Below are 17,156 nucleotides of genomic sequence, written 5' to 3'. Positions count from 1 at the left end.
TGCCATGGCTAGAAATAGCTTAGAGAGCTGACAGGGACTGAACAAGTGTCTGCACAAAGGTGTGAAGTGATTCGTGTGAGGCAATTACATGGGAAGACAGCAGACACCAAATCACAGGATCCAGCTTTGTAGGGATGGATTTACCTGGAGCGTGTTGCCAGCTCCTTTTTTTAAAGGCAGTTGCAAGTTGATATTGCAATGTAGGAGTGGTTGTAACTCAGTAACTGTTTTGGCTGTGACAGACAAGATAAACAAGCTTTTTCCTCCTGTCATAATATGGGGTCAAGGCAGCCCAGAATTTTGACTGATTCATAGGCTTAATTTCAGACAGGCTGAATCTCATCAATGATGTAACAACTGAAGACCAGCAGTCAACTGCTGGGAAGCTCTTGTGTAGGACTGGGCTGTGTGGATCAGGACTCGGTGGTCATTTCATTTTCTCTGTTTATTTTATTCATCCCTTTGAGAAATACCTTTTTTTTATATATACCAGCAGCCTGACTGGAAAAGGTTAAGGTGTTAATTCAACAAGGTTATTATATGTATACTTAAGGTCATCAAGATAATCCTAAAAAGCTTAAAATAACCATTTTGAAAAATCTGTAGTCATCATGTATATTTTTCATGTTAGAAAACAAGTATGAAATTCTAAGAGGTGTATTTTATGAATTAAGTGAGGAAAAGTACTTACACTTTGGTGTGCATTTTTTCTAGGGAACAAAACAGATGCTTTAAAACCTGGAATAAAAATGGAGACTTCCAATCACCTGTATGCCATGAAACATACTTCAAACACTACTAAAAATTGCTCCTTACTAAAGCAGTGCCCGGCTTCCTCCCCCTTTAAGGTGGATAGTTTACATCCTTGTCCATCTCTAGCACATAAGCCTGGCCTAACAGCAGTGACTAACATTCAACAAGATTTTTCAGTTCCCTACGGGTATTTTGAATGCAGTACCAAGCAACCTCACGTGACACCTTACGTCAACTGCAAGAGCTTCGATGTGTCAGTCAAGGATTATACTGGAATTCTGCTGGACGAGAAGGTGAATGGGGTGCCACCGATGCTTCCCGAGGTCACTGCTCCAGGCCCCCCAGCCCACACAGATCCCCTGCCCACTATACTTGAACATCAGCCTGACAAACAGAACTGTCAGCTTCAGCTGGACAGCTCTTCCTCACAGATGGTCAGCTCTTGTGACTTGTCAGTACCGCTAAGCTCTCCGGCCACGGATGCCGTCGGAAACGGAGCCGACTGTTCCCATGGATGCCCGGTGGAAAAGGGCAGCTCCCATCGAGGACAGATGTGTGACTTGGACTGTATTGAGGAAAAGCAAAGCAGTGCACTGGGACACCCGGCTGATTCTGAAGAAAAGGCTGAGGAATTGTGGTCAGACAGCGAGCACAATTTTTTGGACGATGACATTGGTGGGGTTGCTGTGGCACCTTCTCATGGTTCTATCTTAATTGAATGTGCAAGACGGGAACTCCACGCTACCACACCGATCAAAAAACCCAACCGGAATCATCCCACAAGAATTTCTTTAGTTTTCTACCAACACAAAAATTTAAATGAGCCAAAACACGGTTTAGACATGTGGGAAGCAAAGAGGGCTGAGAGGGCGAAAGAGAAAGAAAAAGAAGCAGAACGACTGGGAACGGAGAATTCAGAACTGAGCTCCAGCAACAGGAAAGCAAAGCAACCAAGTGAAAACAGAGACCTTTTTTATGAAGACAATGAGTTCAACCAAATTCCCTCCCGCCGAGCGCTGACAGTGACCAAGGACAACGTGATCACGGTGTCCTCGTACGCCCTGACGCGCGTGGCGGGGCCCTACAACCACTGGGCGTAGGTGGCAGGGCCCCTCCTGGCGCAGGGTCACACGGTGGTTCTCTAAGGTGCTGTTAAAGAACAAGTCTCCTGTCGTTTACTATTTGCTCATCTCAACCATTTTAAGGCTGAGGTAGAAAAAAAAAGGGGGGGATTTCTTCTTAAACTGTGACTTTAACATTTGGTGGTGCTCAAGCACATTTTAAGCAAAAAAAAAAAAAAAAAAGAAAAGCTGTATAGTTTTAATACATTCTAAAAAAGATTTTGTTTAGGTTATTAACCTTGATTGAATCATTCAGTTTATTACCTTTAGGAATTTATATTTTGGTGCTTTAAATAAAGTCTGTTTACTACAAAAATCATTTATAGGGATTTTAACAGGTTCACATTTTATGGTGTTAAATCAAGTTATACAGTTATAGCTCTACACAGCTCTTGGTGCTTAACCACATCAAACAGTTAAAAATAAATAAGCTGAATTATTACTTCATGGTGCCATTGCTTTAACAACTTCCAACCATTGCTATATAGTCCAAATTACAGATAAATCTTTTAGAAAACCAATGAATTTTGTTCTTTAGATTTGTCATTATGTATAAAATGAAGTTATTGGTAAGGATGGCTGGAAGTTGTTTTTAAGCTGTAAATATATATTTTAAAAGCACTTTCTATTTTTAAAATTAACTTGAAATAGTATAGTCTAAGGATCATATTGTCTAAGGTTTGTGCATACTCTACAGAAGTGATTTTATTCTTGCTGTGTAGAGTTCCGTGTTGTTACAGCTGCAGGATGTGCGCTCACAGCATATGTGGTTGGTTTTAACTTGCCCTTTTTCATTGAAGATTTTATGTTGCATATAAACAACAGTTACGAATTACAGAACCTTTTTATTCCTTTCAAGAGAGTGTACAAACGTGAACCGAGGAGATGTCTGGTCAGTACATATGTTGCTATTGGGAGATATGAACATGATTTGCTTTTTTTAAAGGCAGCATTTATTATGGTTTCTTTGAGCAATAAGTGTGTAAGTCTCATTCCTTTGGAGCATTCTAAGTTAACATGACAACCAAAAGTTCTTAATGCCTCAGGGGTAGGATTGTTTTGGGATAAAAAAAATACCCCTTAGAGTTGCCTTATTCTGTTCTGGAAAAAAAATTAATTTGGAGAAAATACAAAGAAAGTGTTGGAAAATTATTAAACTTCTAATATTTAACAGCAAATTTTTCATTAAGAATAACCTATCTGTAATATTCATCAACTTTGAGTTCAGTTTTCTTACAAAAATGTTTTGTAAATTTTTGAAGCAATTTATACATTTCTCTTCAAGAGGGTTGTATCCTTTCTTCCAAATATATGAAGCTTATGTTCTACATTTCTGTTAAAAAAGTGACATATCACAAAACGAGTATTTGCTAAATCAGAGGAAAAACAGACACTCCATTGCTTTTAAATACTGTAGCATCCCACTCTTCTTTCTGATTCTCCTCTCCTATGTATTTCTTTTTTAAACTTATTTATTTAAACAAATTACCAAATGAAAACGTTAGCTAGGGACTGACCTCATCCTGCACCTTGTCCCACAGGAGCCAGGACTCCTGGGAGAGCTGTAGGGTCAGGCCCTCACACAGAGCTGTACCTTCCTCCTGCCTCACGTCCACCCCGCCTGGGCAGCCTGGCGGTAGAACCAGGTCAGAGAGTTCCAGTGTGCAAAGTACTGATGATATACTTGATATATTATACTGTAGTGGTGCTGTGTAGGGGCGTAGCAGCTGTCTAGAGCTGCTTTATTTAAACCCAGACAAGGTGCTTTTTCCTGGGGAAGCTCAAGTGCAAGCACTCTACAGTTCTGGTACGACAAGTACATCAGTGGTGTTTTTAACACCTGGTGCCAGTCAAGACCTCGGTGCTACAACTCCGGTGTGGCTGCAGAGCCACAAGCCCGCGCTCCTGCACCCCTGTGCACATGGGTGGTGTCTGCAGGAGCGAGGGCTGAAGTACCAATCACTCTGTAACGACCCTGGGTTCAATTCCGCACATTTCTGTTCAGATTAACAAAGCTGTTGATGGCAGAGGATGGAGGGATTGAACCTGTTCTTTGTCTCTTACCTATTTTAAGTAAAATTTGTAAAAACCGGATATGCTGCAAATTTTAGTTGAAAGCTTAATATTAGCTCAAATAGAGGATATGAAGGGATTGTAAATAATAAAACAGAACCGATATTATGCCATCGTTTTGTACCAGCAGTTTTATGCTTATTGACTACGTAATATACAGTATACATCAAATCATTACGGTATTTTGTGTGCCTTAGACTTTCATTGGAACCCTTGTCTGTGTTTGGTGAGCCAAGATCAGTAGGAGTGGCAGCTGTCCGTACAGCGAGCAGTACTGTGCGTTCCCAGCTGTTCTGAAAGCCGTAGTCCCACACCACGAGCTTAGTTTATTGGTTTCACTGGTAGTGCTGACAGCTTTAGTTTCTCTAGTGCTGTAATTCAGCACTCCCATGTGATAAACACATTTTCTACGCAAAATTAGTAAGTTACAGAGCCATCTCTTTGCCTTTTCAAATGTTCATACCATTAAAGTGAATCATTTTTACTTGAATCTTCTCCTACAAATGGCCACATTTAACTTATGGAAACTTCAAGATAAAAATGTTCCTTTGAAAAACCAGCAGCTTTCCTTTAAGAAGTGAGGCACTGAAGGATGGATCTAAAAGGATCCCTTCAAACACAGGTAGTCCAGGTCTAACTTCTTTTGCAATGGCAATTCTAACAGAGAAACATGTATCTTAACATAATAGTTAAGCTATTAACTGATAGGTGCTAAACTCACAGTTACTACTTCATTAACATTACTCACCTAAGAAATAACTCATCTCTACAATAACATATCCCTCCTGGTGCTCTTCGTTTGACTGTGTGTCCCCTAAGCTGCTTTTCCAGCATGTCCTACCTGCCAGGCAGGCTGGGCACAGGGCAGGCTGTGCTTGGAGAAGCTGGTATTTTCTATTGCTGTACTGCAGTATAGAAAATGCAAGTATTTACTGTTTGTACAACTCTGTGCTATTCTTGTAACACTTCAGAATATTTATCAGTCTTACACAAACTGCATTGTTTTCAATAATGTTATTGTTTTATAACAGTATTTGTCTCTTAAGATTTGCTACTCTGTGAGTTTGTTCTTTCCTTTGCTGCCCACACAGCCACTTGTAATTTGCTCTTACCTCTTAACCAAGCCCTTCTGGGATGGCCAGACCAGGAACTGGATCTAAAATTAAGGTAGCTGGTTAGATCAGACCTGCACATTCTACTTAGTTTCCATGAGCTGGCACAATGTTCTGGATGGAACACCAGTACATGGATTCAGGTCTGGGCTGGTGGTGGGGTGTGCTTGCCTTTGGATCATTTTTTACAGTGTGCTACCAAAAATTGTCCTGATCCAACATGCAGCACCTCTGACTTCAATAAGAAATGTCTCATCCCTTTCTCCACTGGGTCCAGTAGCAGCACTCCACTTCCCCTCTGGAAGGAAGGAGCAGTGCTTGTTGCAGGAACTGGCTCTTTTTGACTCCCTGAGTCCCTGTGGGAGTCGCTGCAGTCATGTCCAATTAAATAGGGAACTTACTGATTTTTCACATGCTAGTGTATTACACAAAACAGGAAAATATATTTCTATACATACTTTAGTCACAGAAGATTTTTAATAACTTAAAATACTTGCAGCTTTCTACCTGTAACAGTTGTATTCAATTTTTTTTAAAGGACTTTCTAAGCTAACCTTTACTTAGGAATAACTGCTGGTGAAAGTCCTTTTCTTACCTATGACAGTGCTTCTCTAGACTTAGAACAGAAAATACCTGTAGTATCTTCAGCCACATTTTATGTTAAGCATGGGCAAATGACAACTTCTCTAGGACTTAAGATTCTTTGTAATATACAACTGGTGGGTTTTTTTAAAGACCTCTTTAATTTCCTTGCAGTATTAAGCTAAATTTGGATGCTGTTTATGTTGCTGCAGCCCTGCTGACTGCTGAGTGCTCATTCATCAGGCCTTCCTGCAATTCCCTATTTAACTGGATGGTACGGCCAAGAGCTGACCCAAGTCTGTGCCCAGTCAAGAGCCTTGCAGCCCTACCACTATGAGCAGGCTGTGCAAGAACAGATGGAAAGAGATTTGGAGTAAATGTTTACTTGTGGTTAAACACAGAGGTTGTGTTGTTTGGAGCATGACAGTGATTCAGGTCTGTAGTGAGACACAATTCCTGCACCTCAAGTCTCAGGCAGGTCTGTGTCAGACCAGCTCCAGGCTTGAGCTCTTGACAGCTTCTTGTGATTTGTCTTATCTGACAGGTTGGTCAATGAGACAGAAGTTAGGGAAGCAGGCTAAGGAAAGTTGCATCTTCGTGGGTTTATATTTAAAATATAAGGTCAGTCTTGCCCTTTCAGTTCCCATGGAACTTCTCCCATGTTGAAATTAGCTCTGTTTATCAAGCACTCATCAGCTTTGTAGTCCACTTATATATATGGTTGTTCCCTTTTCCACAGAAATCCTGGAATTTCTAGGTCATCAGGAGGAAATAACTGTGCCCTCAGATATATGGAAAACTAAATTCTTGGTGACTTCCACGCCTTGGTTATGTTAACAGCAATTACATTCAGGCAGCGTTGGACAAACTCTCTTTCAGGACTATTGTGGTCCCTGAAATTCAGATTAGGGTCTTGGTGACGTCTACTTCATAGAGCTGTGTTTTATTTCTTGTATGGAAGCTGTCTGCCTGCGATGATCTGATCTTAACTAACACAGTTAGAGATGAGGAACAGTCCAATCACACTTGGAAGTTCTGGCTTGTTTTATTTTATCAGGTGGTGGTCTGACTTGCAGGAGGAAGTGTAGAGGGAATATTTTTCCATAAAATTAGGTGGTAGAGAGAGTTGCCATTGATTGTTGTGACACCACGGTACTGCAATATCTGTGTCACAGCATTGTTCTAACCAGGAAGATGTTTCCTTGTGGATAGATGTACAAATTGACCTCTTTCCACAGCTCCTCCAGAGGCAGCAATCTCTCCTTTGGTCTCTGCCTCCATATACTGGTTTAAAGAAAAAAAAAAAGAGGGAGAGAGTTGGTCACCCTTTCTTGATCTGTGTAGGCAAATGTAGCAAGCACCGTGTTCATCCTCAGTCTGCTGCCCCTTCCCACCGTCAGGATAGAGAATATGGAAAGCTGATGGGATGCTGATTGGACTTGATGGTCTTTAAGGTCTTTTCCAACCTTAACAATTCCATGAATCTATGCACAGCATGAGTAAGGTACAGTTGGCTTTTTGAGACAACCTTCTCTGTACATGTGCTGTATGCCAGGGTACTTCTTTATATTGATGCTTCTTTTGGTACATCTGACTTTAAAGTCATAAACTTTTTTTATTTAGTCTGTGACACACACATATTCGCCTGTAATCTAAACCAGAGTGAACAGTGTCAAAAATCCTGGGAATGGGGTTACTTAGTGGAACAGTTCTGCAACTGGTTTCAGTCTCTTTGGGGATTACCTGATGGTTGCTCAGCTATCTATATGCTGCTTTAGCATGTTGCTACAAAATCATAATTATGTAAAGGAAAGTTTTACACCTGAGGTTTCCTGAAAGACCAAGGATTTCTAATAGTAATATCTGATCAGGCACCAGGATATATACGGATCACTTCCTGAAGAGTGGTTAAAAATTGGTTGTTTGATTACTTCCCTATTAAAAGATTTCTCGTCTTTTAGAGAGTCAAATAATCAGTTTTCCAGTTAACTTTTACATTTCTTGATGTAGTTATTACAGTCTGTAAGTAGCCAAACAAAAGAGACTTTGCAAGACTAAAAAACTGCTGACCCCTGAGAAGGAAATGTCATCCCTTCTCAGAGTACAGGATTTTTGTACTAGTTTTTTTTCCCTGTTGTGCCAGCATCTCTGTGGAATGCCTCTTGTCTTCTGAGTTACTCTAACAGCTCTGCCCAGTTCCTGACATAAAACAGCTGCTGCAGAACCTGCATGGCTGAAAGAGCAGGAGTGTTTCTTTACATCTTCTGGTTAGATCAGTCACAGTCCTTGTGAGACACCCAAGTATGGTGTAAGTTAAATGGTGCAAGTTAAATGCCTTAACCAACATAGGACTCCCTGGAAAAAAGATGTTCTTCCTCTGTAGCAGCAAATGGAATTGATGGAGCTTGAGCAGAAAATAATGAAGTAGTTGCTGCCTTTTGTTAAAGGGTGTCAGGGTGTCCGCATCGCTGTTTCCCTCTTTCTGAGACATAAAGATTTTAGGATTCTTTTTCCAATTCAGTTCCCCATTTCATCATCCCAACATACTGCTGACTTCAGTTTTAAAAGATACAAGATGCTTCTCGATGCTGTTTTCTTTATTTCTTCCCAAAACAGTGCATTTTCCTCTTTTCTTCTACTGGACCATTATATATGGCATTTTTCCACACATACTTGTATTCAAATACTAGAATCTTCCAACAGCATTCCTGCACTGAACGCAAGACCAGGGTGCTAAACATGAGGGTGACTTGCTCTGTCGGGTGTGACTGGTCAAAGGTGCTGTTTTCAACACTGCACACCCTACATCATTCCTCAGAGAGTCACAGAGTGCAGGGGGACACCCCAAAAGCTCCATGTGTAAGGAGGAGGACAGGTCTGGCACTTAATCTACAGGGTTAGCAGGTACAGCAGATGAACTGTGTTCCAAAGAAGTGCTGTTGCAGTGGAGCAAGGGAACTGCTAGTTTGATGTTCAGTATTGCAGTTGTTGCCACACAACGTTTTGATACTGTCGTGGAAAGTTTTGTGACCTGATCAGTATTTTACATGTATATCTGTATTTTTTATTATGATGTTGTAATGGAAAAGGGTCTAGGGTATGGGAGTGGTCTTAAAATAAGAATGAAGGCCCTGATTCTCACTTATACTACTGTCCTTTGCATTGCAGTGAAAGGATAAAGGGGCCTTAAATGGATGTCACTTTAGCTGATGCCCTTTGGAGTATCCCATCACACTGACCATGGTATAAAAGGTCGGTAGTATAAATCAAAAGTTGCCAAATGACTGATCTGTACAATCAGCTGAAATCAATTGCATGGTGTTCCTACTGTGCACATACTGGCCAGTAACATCCACATTGTTCTTAGGTTAGAAATACAGGTTCAACAGAAACTGGCTTGGGTTTTACCAGGTTTGAAGTATCCATTTATATTTGCTGTCCTTTGCCCAACGTTGTCTCCAAAGCCGGTGTGGTAAAAGATTTGTGCCTCTAGGTAATGGCCAGCCCAGAAATCTCACAGAATTGTCAATAATACCAATTTTAAGATTTGGTAGTTTTTCTTAAGATACTTGCTTGCCTTTATCATAATTTGATCCCTTTTCCTTGCTGATATGAAGTGGGGTTGTGACAATCTGCCCTGCCTGCAGAGCCAGCAGGGTTTGCAGTGTTGTGTGCTGTTGTCACACTGGGGGACTTTTGGGACCCAAAGCTAAAAGCCAACACTTCCTGCCTGCCCTGACTGTGGTGCTACTTGCCAGGGAAACCATCGGCATTGCTCTGCATGCTGAGTCCTGCTGAGCTTCCCTTGCCAGTGGAAGCAACAGCCCCCCTATATATTCCATAACTGCACTTATGGAATGCAAGGCAGTGCAAACTTCTCATTCAAAAAAACGTTTGAGGAAAAGGAAATATACTTTCATACCTAAATTTTTACACATCAGCAATACTGCAGAGCCTAATGAGAACAGGTTTTGTACCAGCTTTGTGAATGCCTGTCTAATCCACGCAACTCCAAAGGCAGCAGCTGAACTTCATGAATCTCTGGTCCTCAAAATGCAAAGATATTTGTAGGCCAGAAAAACAAATGGGATATCCCAATACCACTAAATGAAAGCCAATTCTAACCAATGCAAACATTCAGTTCAGTTTTTAGCAGTGAATTATTCCACGATTATTTGTTGTTTGGAAGAGACAGCTCTTCATAATGTGACAGTACCACACCAGGTCACCGGTACTGATTGGAATTCGCTGTCACTAAGAACATTAATATGTAAGGACACACTGTACTGAAATGCTATGGCCAATTAATTCCTTCCTGCTTTGCAAAGTTAAAAGACTAACAGTGTGCTGAAGCAAAGGTAAAAGAGTCACTCTTTCTTTCCTTCTCTCTTCTTTTCTCTATTTTTCTTTCTTTCTTTGGGATGCATTTGATATTTATTTTTCAACTTTGAAGTTTATTTCCAGTTATCAACCTACTGTATTGAAATCTGGAACATAAATTTAACATTTTTTAAATAAAAGATTATGTACAGGGAGAAAAAAATCAGAAAGAAAAAGCACTTCATTATGTCACAGTATTTACAGGAAAAAAGGATAAAAATTACCTATTTTCTTAAAAAAAAAAAAATCTGGGGCCTGATTCTTTCCTAGTATAACTGAGCACAGCTCCCTGAGGCTGGTGGAGCTGTGAAGAGTTATGCTGGCTGAGAAATGGAACCTTAAAATCTTCTTTGCAGACAAGGGAACCCTTACCAGCAGTACTTGAAGACTTGTGAGTTGTGACTGCATGTTACTTGAAAGATCTAATTAAGCTATGTTTTTTGGTGCAAGCAGTTGTTGTACATGATTTCATGTTTATGTAGCAAGATGCATTGAAATGTTGATACTAGTATTGAAACATACATGTAAAAATTGTTGTTGTGGAAATTGTCTGTTCTGTTCTATTTTTCTTGTGTGTCTCATCTGTTTAGAACGTAAACTTTCTTTTTTTTTTTATTGTCCTAACTGAATAAGGCTAAATGAATACTGTAATTGAAAATATATTTTAAATCTTGTCATGAGTTTTTAAAAAGACTATTACAAATTGTATCATTCCTGATTACACAGAACTTTGTGGGTGGTTTTAAATAAATTTTATACTTCTATTTTGCACTTAGTCGCTTAATTTTTCTTTCCTGCTCTTAGCACTAATAACCATTGTCACATGTACAAGGGTATTTAATTACCTCAGCCCTACAGGACTACGGTGGGTTCACCCAAAAAGTCAGCTGGGTTTCGGCCCTGGAAAGGGCTTGGCCTAAATCCCATTGCTGTTCTCAGTCTGCCTTAGCTTAGGCTGGACTGACCTGTCCTAGGCAAAGCCCAGGCAAGAGGAGCAACCAGAAGAGTCTGAACTTCATCTCCTGACTCAAAAGGACAAAACAGTTTGTGAGCACATTCACACATTGTCTCTCTTTGCTACTTGTCTGGCAGAGCAAGCTTATGGCAATCATTTACATTTAATTCCCAGCTGCTGGAAACAGTCCAGGTTTTATTTGCTGCAAGTCAGAGGGTATGGGGTGGGGTTTTTTCCTTAAAACAGACCTCAGCACGAGCCTGCTTTAGTCTGGGACACTGTAGTGCAGAACAACACTACTGGACAGAATTCCTATTGTTTAGATCTGAAGAAAAGGAGGAACATATATTTGTTTCTCTTCCTGCTCCAGTAAGTGCAGCAGCAAAAGCTGCTGTTATGATGATCTTCCTGACAACTGGAATCTCCTAGAGGGCAGAAAAATGCTGCTATCCCCAGGCTTCACTAATGCCCTGGAAAGAAGCTACACTGTGTGACACGGTGCATCTAGTTCCTGGAAGCTGGATGTGGTAATCCAACAGGGAGCCCTTGACCCCTTCCTATGGAACCTGCTGCTCCTTTAGAGGATAATCATTACAGGGGTTTTACAGCAGCATCTCCCGACCTGCCCCAGGCCTTCTCTGAACTGTGCTATTAAACCCTTCGACAGAGCTACGTGTTCCAGGGTTTGGGGTTAGTCAGGAACTCAGAGCACAGGCGTCTTGGGAAAGCAAGTGGATTTTGAATGGCACTTCCAGACTTGGAGCAGACCGAAGAACATCATTGCTGAGGAAGAGATGTCGATGAGAAACGGCTTCCAGCTCCTTTTCAGGTACTGGAGGTGACTTCAGTGCTTTTTTATATAAATGATGCAGGTAACAGAACACTGATGTAGTACAGGTGGTTGCTTTTAAATTCTTAAGATGCTACAGCCTTAGATTACAATGCCTATTAAAATGGTATTGTTAATCAATTAATCTGCAAATAAGCTTTTTTGCTGGTGCTACAGTTACAGTTTTCTGCAGTACTCCAGTACCTAATACAGATTACAGAATGGCAGGGTTTGACCTGTTCAATTGTGCCGATTACTGTTGTTAATATTTAATATCTAGTATCAGTTTACATCTTCAGAAGGTTATTCACCAAAATAGTGTACTTTTGGTGCATTTTGTACATCAGAACAAGCATCGTATTCAAATGTTATTTAAAGATAAGCAAGATAGTGCTTCAATTAGTGTTTTGGTTCAAGAAACAGCCTACGTAGTCTAAAATAAAACACCAGCAATCTCCATCTGTGTTTTTAATCTACGACACACTGGAAAAATATTTAAAATGTGGAAACTCGAACCCAACTATTTCAATAACCGTTGGCTGGAGCACAGTTCCCAAGATGGGCCTCCAGTTCCATGTCCAACCCATTTACTTCTGGATACTCTTTTGCTTTTGTGATATACACCATTTATACAAAATTCTTAACAGTTGAATTCTTGAAAATGTCTTTTTATACCAGGCCAAAAATTCATTACAATCCTGCTATACCACGTGTACATCTCCATTTGTAAGTAATTGGGTAAAACTTCCCTGCTGTTTGCTCCTGAAGGAGTCCTGAATTGCTGCTGAAGGCATCATGACTTAGCCTTACTCTGCAGCCCAGAACAGTAAAACCTTTGTTTTCTGTGGCATAACAAGTCAGCAGTTCAGCTTCTTGTGACCCCTTTGTTTTACACAGAGTCTGGTTTTGCATGGTGATGACTTTGACTCCCTCCACTTGAGGAATCCCTTCTGGGAAATGAGACACCAGTGCTGCGCTTCATCAAGCAAACATTTCTATGCTGGACCTTAACTCACCTCCCCAGTAGCAGAAAGCCTTGTAAGGACTCACCCGGGTTACAGCTGCTACAGATTTCAAGAGTGGGATTTGTTGATTTGTTGGGCTGTTGCAAATTACCTTGTTCTGTGAGGGTAAGAAATAAGTGGCTCAGGTGTGGCACTGCATAACAACCCTCCTTAGGCCTAGCTCTTGTGAGCTCTGACTAGCTGGGTACTCAGAAAAACAAAAACAGAAAGCAAAGCCTGCCTTCATGCAGGGCCACTGTTCTTGTGGGCCCTGGGCAATGTGAATTACGTCCTTTTTCTTCCATGAATCATGAGGAATTATACAAACATTATAGCTCGCTCTAACCCTACACAGGAAACCTCCACAGTAAACTAACATTCATATTTTCTTCTTCAAATGGGACAACTCGAAAGAAAAGTGTATTTTATGCTTGGTTAGGAAAAGACAAGAAATATCCTATGCTCTTCGAGAACTGTAAGACTCAGGCAAGTGCTTCTGATTAAAGTCAAGTGCTAAATGATTAAGTAAAACCAAAAGTCATAACATTTGAAACCAAATCTGTCCGATTTTAGTTAGGAAACTACCATGCTCCTAAGAAATTAAAATTTCTCACTTTTGCAAGAAATGTGTTTCTCTGTATTTTCAGCATCAACTACGATCACACAAAACAATTTTCAAAAGGGTTTCCTTCCAATACACCTTTTCAAACATAAGAGTGTTGTTTGTTTGTTTCTTATTTTTTTTTTAATTTTGAAGTGTCAAATGGGACAATTTGGAAGAAAAATTTATTATATACTTGTTAGGAAAAGATGTTTAGTTGCTCATATAGAACAGCTATGAACAACTATCAACCTTAATAAAGCTTTTTTTTCAAACTCCTGCATGGAACAGGCAGTGCAGTGGTGTGGAAAATATCCAGGATTCAGCCCTCTGGCATATTAGGACCAACTGGAATTCAGGATGCACCAACTTTTTGTCAAATACAGGTCTTTTTAACACAAATGTAACGAAATAGTTCCAAGGGCATCCAATCTCACTAATGTATACAACAGATGAGAGATGTGACAGAAACTCACTATTGAGGAGCTGTACAGACTTTACTGCCCTTTCTCTGCGCTGTAAGGCTGCAATTTTTTAACTCAGGATGGTAAAGGCTTTGATTAAAATCTACAAACATGCCATTTGGTAGAAGTCCTTCCATTAAAATTCTTAATGGACTATTTTCAGACTCGGATCTTAACTCCCTTTGCAACATCAGTCAATGCTAACAGCCTTCCTGAAGGGCTAAGATTCCCTTCTCTGAACACATGATTTTCCTGGGTCACCACCGAGTTCCCTTAGACAGCAACCTTTACCAGTGAAATAAATGGTATGTGATGTTCACACAACACCCCAGGCTGGTGGGGACCTCAAAAGATCCCCTGCTCCCACGTTTTGTGGAAAAGGGATTCCAGAAGGGATTATCCAGCTCCCTCCCCACCGTGTCTGGAGAACCTCCAGTGATGGGGACTCCACCACGTCTCTGGGGAGGTTCTCCCAGGCATCAATTGCTCTCACTGAAAAAAAATTCTCTTATATTAAGATGAAAATTTTTCCTTGTGCTCCCGGTGTCTATTACCTTCAAAACAATTAAGAATTGTTTTATTTATGCCAGAGCGTTTGTACTCAAGTAAACTTTGTCAGAAGTCCATTCTCAATGCATTTAATTTTATCCCAATATAGTGGACCATAAAACCCTTTCCTTCCTGGGACCCTTAAAAACAAACAAACAAACAAGTAAATGTTGTTTGCATGCAGCTAAGCCTGAGCAGGTTGATTTAACTCTATGATGTCCTTCCTGTATTCTTGAGGGGTCTGGCCAGTTCAGAAATATTTTTGTCAAACACTTTGTATAGCAGTATGTAACAAATTTATTTAAATTTATTATCAAACTTCAGTGCTAACTGTGTCACATGTTTGGGAAAATGCGAAGTACATACAGCTATGGTCATAAAGACAGAAGTTTCTGTGCAAGAAAAAAACTATGGTAATTTGCTTAGATGCTTATATGCTGCACTTGTACTACAACTTTAGCATCAAAAAAACCATTAACTGAATAGTTGCTGCCATTTCTGGATATCTAGAAGGGTAAAAGTGTGTTTGACTCTCTGGATGATCTCTTCTGGCCCTCTGAAGAGAATGCATAAATAAACTCAACAGCTACAAAGAGCAGGTTCCAGTACTGACATGTATAGACCTGAAAGTTAATTCTGGAATTGAACAGGATGCACAGAAATGTATTTCCAACAAGAATATGAAAAAAAACCAAAACATAATATAATAATCTTGCATCATCAGAGTTGTTACATCCTCAAAATTGAGTGAAATAACCATCTCCCTGTAATTGGCATTTACCTGGACAGATACAGTATGCCCAGGTACTGATCTCTGTTCCTTTCTGTCCAGGAGCTGCATGTTAAGTCTGAAACGCTAATTTCTGTGTCTTATCAGTGGTACAGGTTGTCAAAAGCACGTTCATTAGAAGATTATAATTTGTCCTCCAATTATTTCCCCTAAATATGTGTACAAATACAGTTAGACCTGTTTCTGGGGGTACAGCACTGTGGAAGGTGCCACAGGTGGACTCACTGGCTTTCCTGAGCCACGGCCAGAGATCCAAAGTATTCACTACTTGAACTGTAGCGTTTCCTGGTACAAAGTTCTCTTCTTTGTGTTTTTCCATTCATCTTTGTTAAGTGTATTGATTGCGCCAAAATATGTTTGATGCTCTTTGATTACAAGCTCCAAAAATTATCACTTCTCTCCACAATATCCCCAGCTTATTCTTAACTCTCGGAACCACCCAGAAAGCTGGAAGCAACAATATGCTTTATGGTTTTTGCCTTTAAATCTGTAACTTTATCTCAACTTGCCTCATTATTTTAAGGTAGCTTGTAGAAAGCTCATCTCTTTCAGACTCCTGTCCTCTCATCAGTTTTGGATTAAATCGTCCAATGCACTTAAAAGATAGTCAGGGTGCCTAGAGTTATTTTAAGCAGCAAGACTAGAAGTGCTCAAAGTTTTTCACTGCCACTTCCATTACAACTATTCTTCACCACAATAGTGTGGTTTGTCTTGAGCAGAGGAGACAAAGAATTCAAAAGGAGTCATTAGTGCACTATAAATGGCAGTGGCAAAATCTGCCAGCTAATGGTAGCAATGTGTATGTAGAAGGGAGAAAGTACAAGAAGAAATGTTCTACCTGTGAGGCTTGTACTTCCTGTGAGCTTTTGAGGCTTTGAGAGCATCCCCAAGAGTGATGAATCCTCTAAAAAAATGGGCTAAAAGACTGCAGAATGGAGCTACTTACACAATATTCTGACATTCACTGACAAGTATTTTCTCCTTTAATACAATTTTGCCACTGTCCTTTTCATGTATAGTGTGGGAGGGAGGTCCTGCAACCTTTTTAGCCTCCAGTCTTATCTCCAGGTTAAAGGGTACAGACTCTGACTTAGTCAACTGACTGAGCTGGATGGAGTTATGACAGGAATAAGGTTTAAAACGTGCAGACTTAAAAATTAAGAACTATGCTTATGAGTGTGAAACACTGAAACCCTCATCTAATTTGCAATACAAAAGGCAAAGGCAGATCTGTATTTATTTATTATTGAGTACCAAATGCTGGCAGAAATTTACCTTCATCTGAGGGTCTTTTGCTTCTTTCTCCACCTGCCCTCCTACAACATAATCCACCCCACTGCAAATCAGTCTGACATTTGCCTCTCAAGACTTCATCCCACCATCAACTTGTTTTTAATAGTAACACTTCAAAGCCCCATCTTCATCTACAAAGTGTGCCTTGCTGACTTACTCTCAAATGTAAATATTCCATGTCCTATTTCACTTCAAGGCAAACCCGTGTAAAGAACCATTTCTCGGATGGAAGGCTCTTTTCAACAGCATCAGGTGAGGGGTGAGAAATTACTCTTGCCCATGAAGCACTGAACTACTTACTGCAGAGTCCTGGCTGCCATTTCTGTTTCAAAGCAACTTAAAGAGCTTTGGTGCATCTCTTTGGCGAGTCTGCTCTGCCTTCACATCAGGTGACCCTGTGTGTGTGTGTGTGTCCCCTCAGAACAGCCCGACTGCACTCTGGGCCCTCGGGTGCCCGGGGGCCGCCCGTGTCCTGCAGGGACAGTGTTTGGCACCGCAGCGCTTGGCGGGGCGGGGGGCGGTGCCCGCGGCCCCCTCAGGGTGGCCCCCGCCGCAAGATGGCGGCACCGCGGCCCCGCCCGCGCGCGCCTCGCCCAAGATGGCGGCGGGGCCCCTCCCCCGGCCGCGCGGGCTCCGCACGCGGCAGGGCC

The 17,156-nt window shown here is 40.9% G+C and overlaps 1 protein-coding gene and 1 long non-coding RNA gene across 15 annotated transcripts in view; one reads left to right on the top strand and one right to left on the bottom strand.

Annotated features, from left to right (window-relative positions):
- TET1 (tet methylcytosine dioxygenase 1) overlaps positions 1–10,788 on the top strand; it is a 96,451-nt gene extending 85,663 nt beyond the window's left edge. For all 11 annotated transcript variants that reach the window (XM_039386700.1, XM_039386698.1, XM_039386699.1 and 8 more), the window contains one exon: positions 715–10,788. In XM_039386700.1, coding sequence (XP_039242634.1) covers positions 715–1,853 — 1,139 coding nt within the window. In that variant the 3' untranslated portion in view covers positions 1,854–10,788. The remainder of the gene's footprint in view (positions 1–714) is intronic.
- The window catches only part of LOC114003476, a 54,580-nt gene extending 37,518 nt beyond the window's left edge, over positions 1–17,062 (bottom strand). For all 4 annotated transcript variants that reach the window (XR_005565600.1, XR_005565599.1, XR_005565601.1 and 1 more), the window contains exons 1-2: positions 16,807–17,062; positions 692–738 (exon numbers count right to left, since the gene is read on the bottom strand). This is a non-coding gene — a long non-coding RNA (uncharacterized LOC114003476). The remainder of the gene's footprint in view (positions 1–691; positions 739–16,806) is intronic.
- Positions 17,063–17,156: the final 94 nt, after the last annotated feature.

This window comes from Pipra filicauda, unplaced genomic scaffold (assembly GCF_003945595.2).
Source record: "Pipra filicauda isolate LSUMZ 115617 unplaced genomic scaffold, ASM394559v2 scaffold4_size7858003_pilon, whole genome shotgun sequence".
Taxonomy (NCBI): Eukaryota; Metazoa; Chordata; class Aves; order Passeriformes; family Pipridae; genus Pipra; species Pipra filicauda.
The sequence above is the reverse complement of the archived record's forward strand: the minus strand, read 5'-3'. Positions and strand labels throughout refer to the sequence as shown.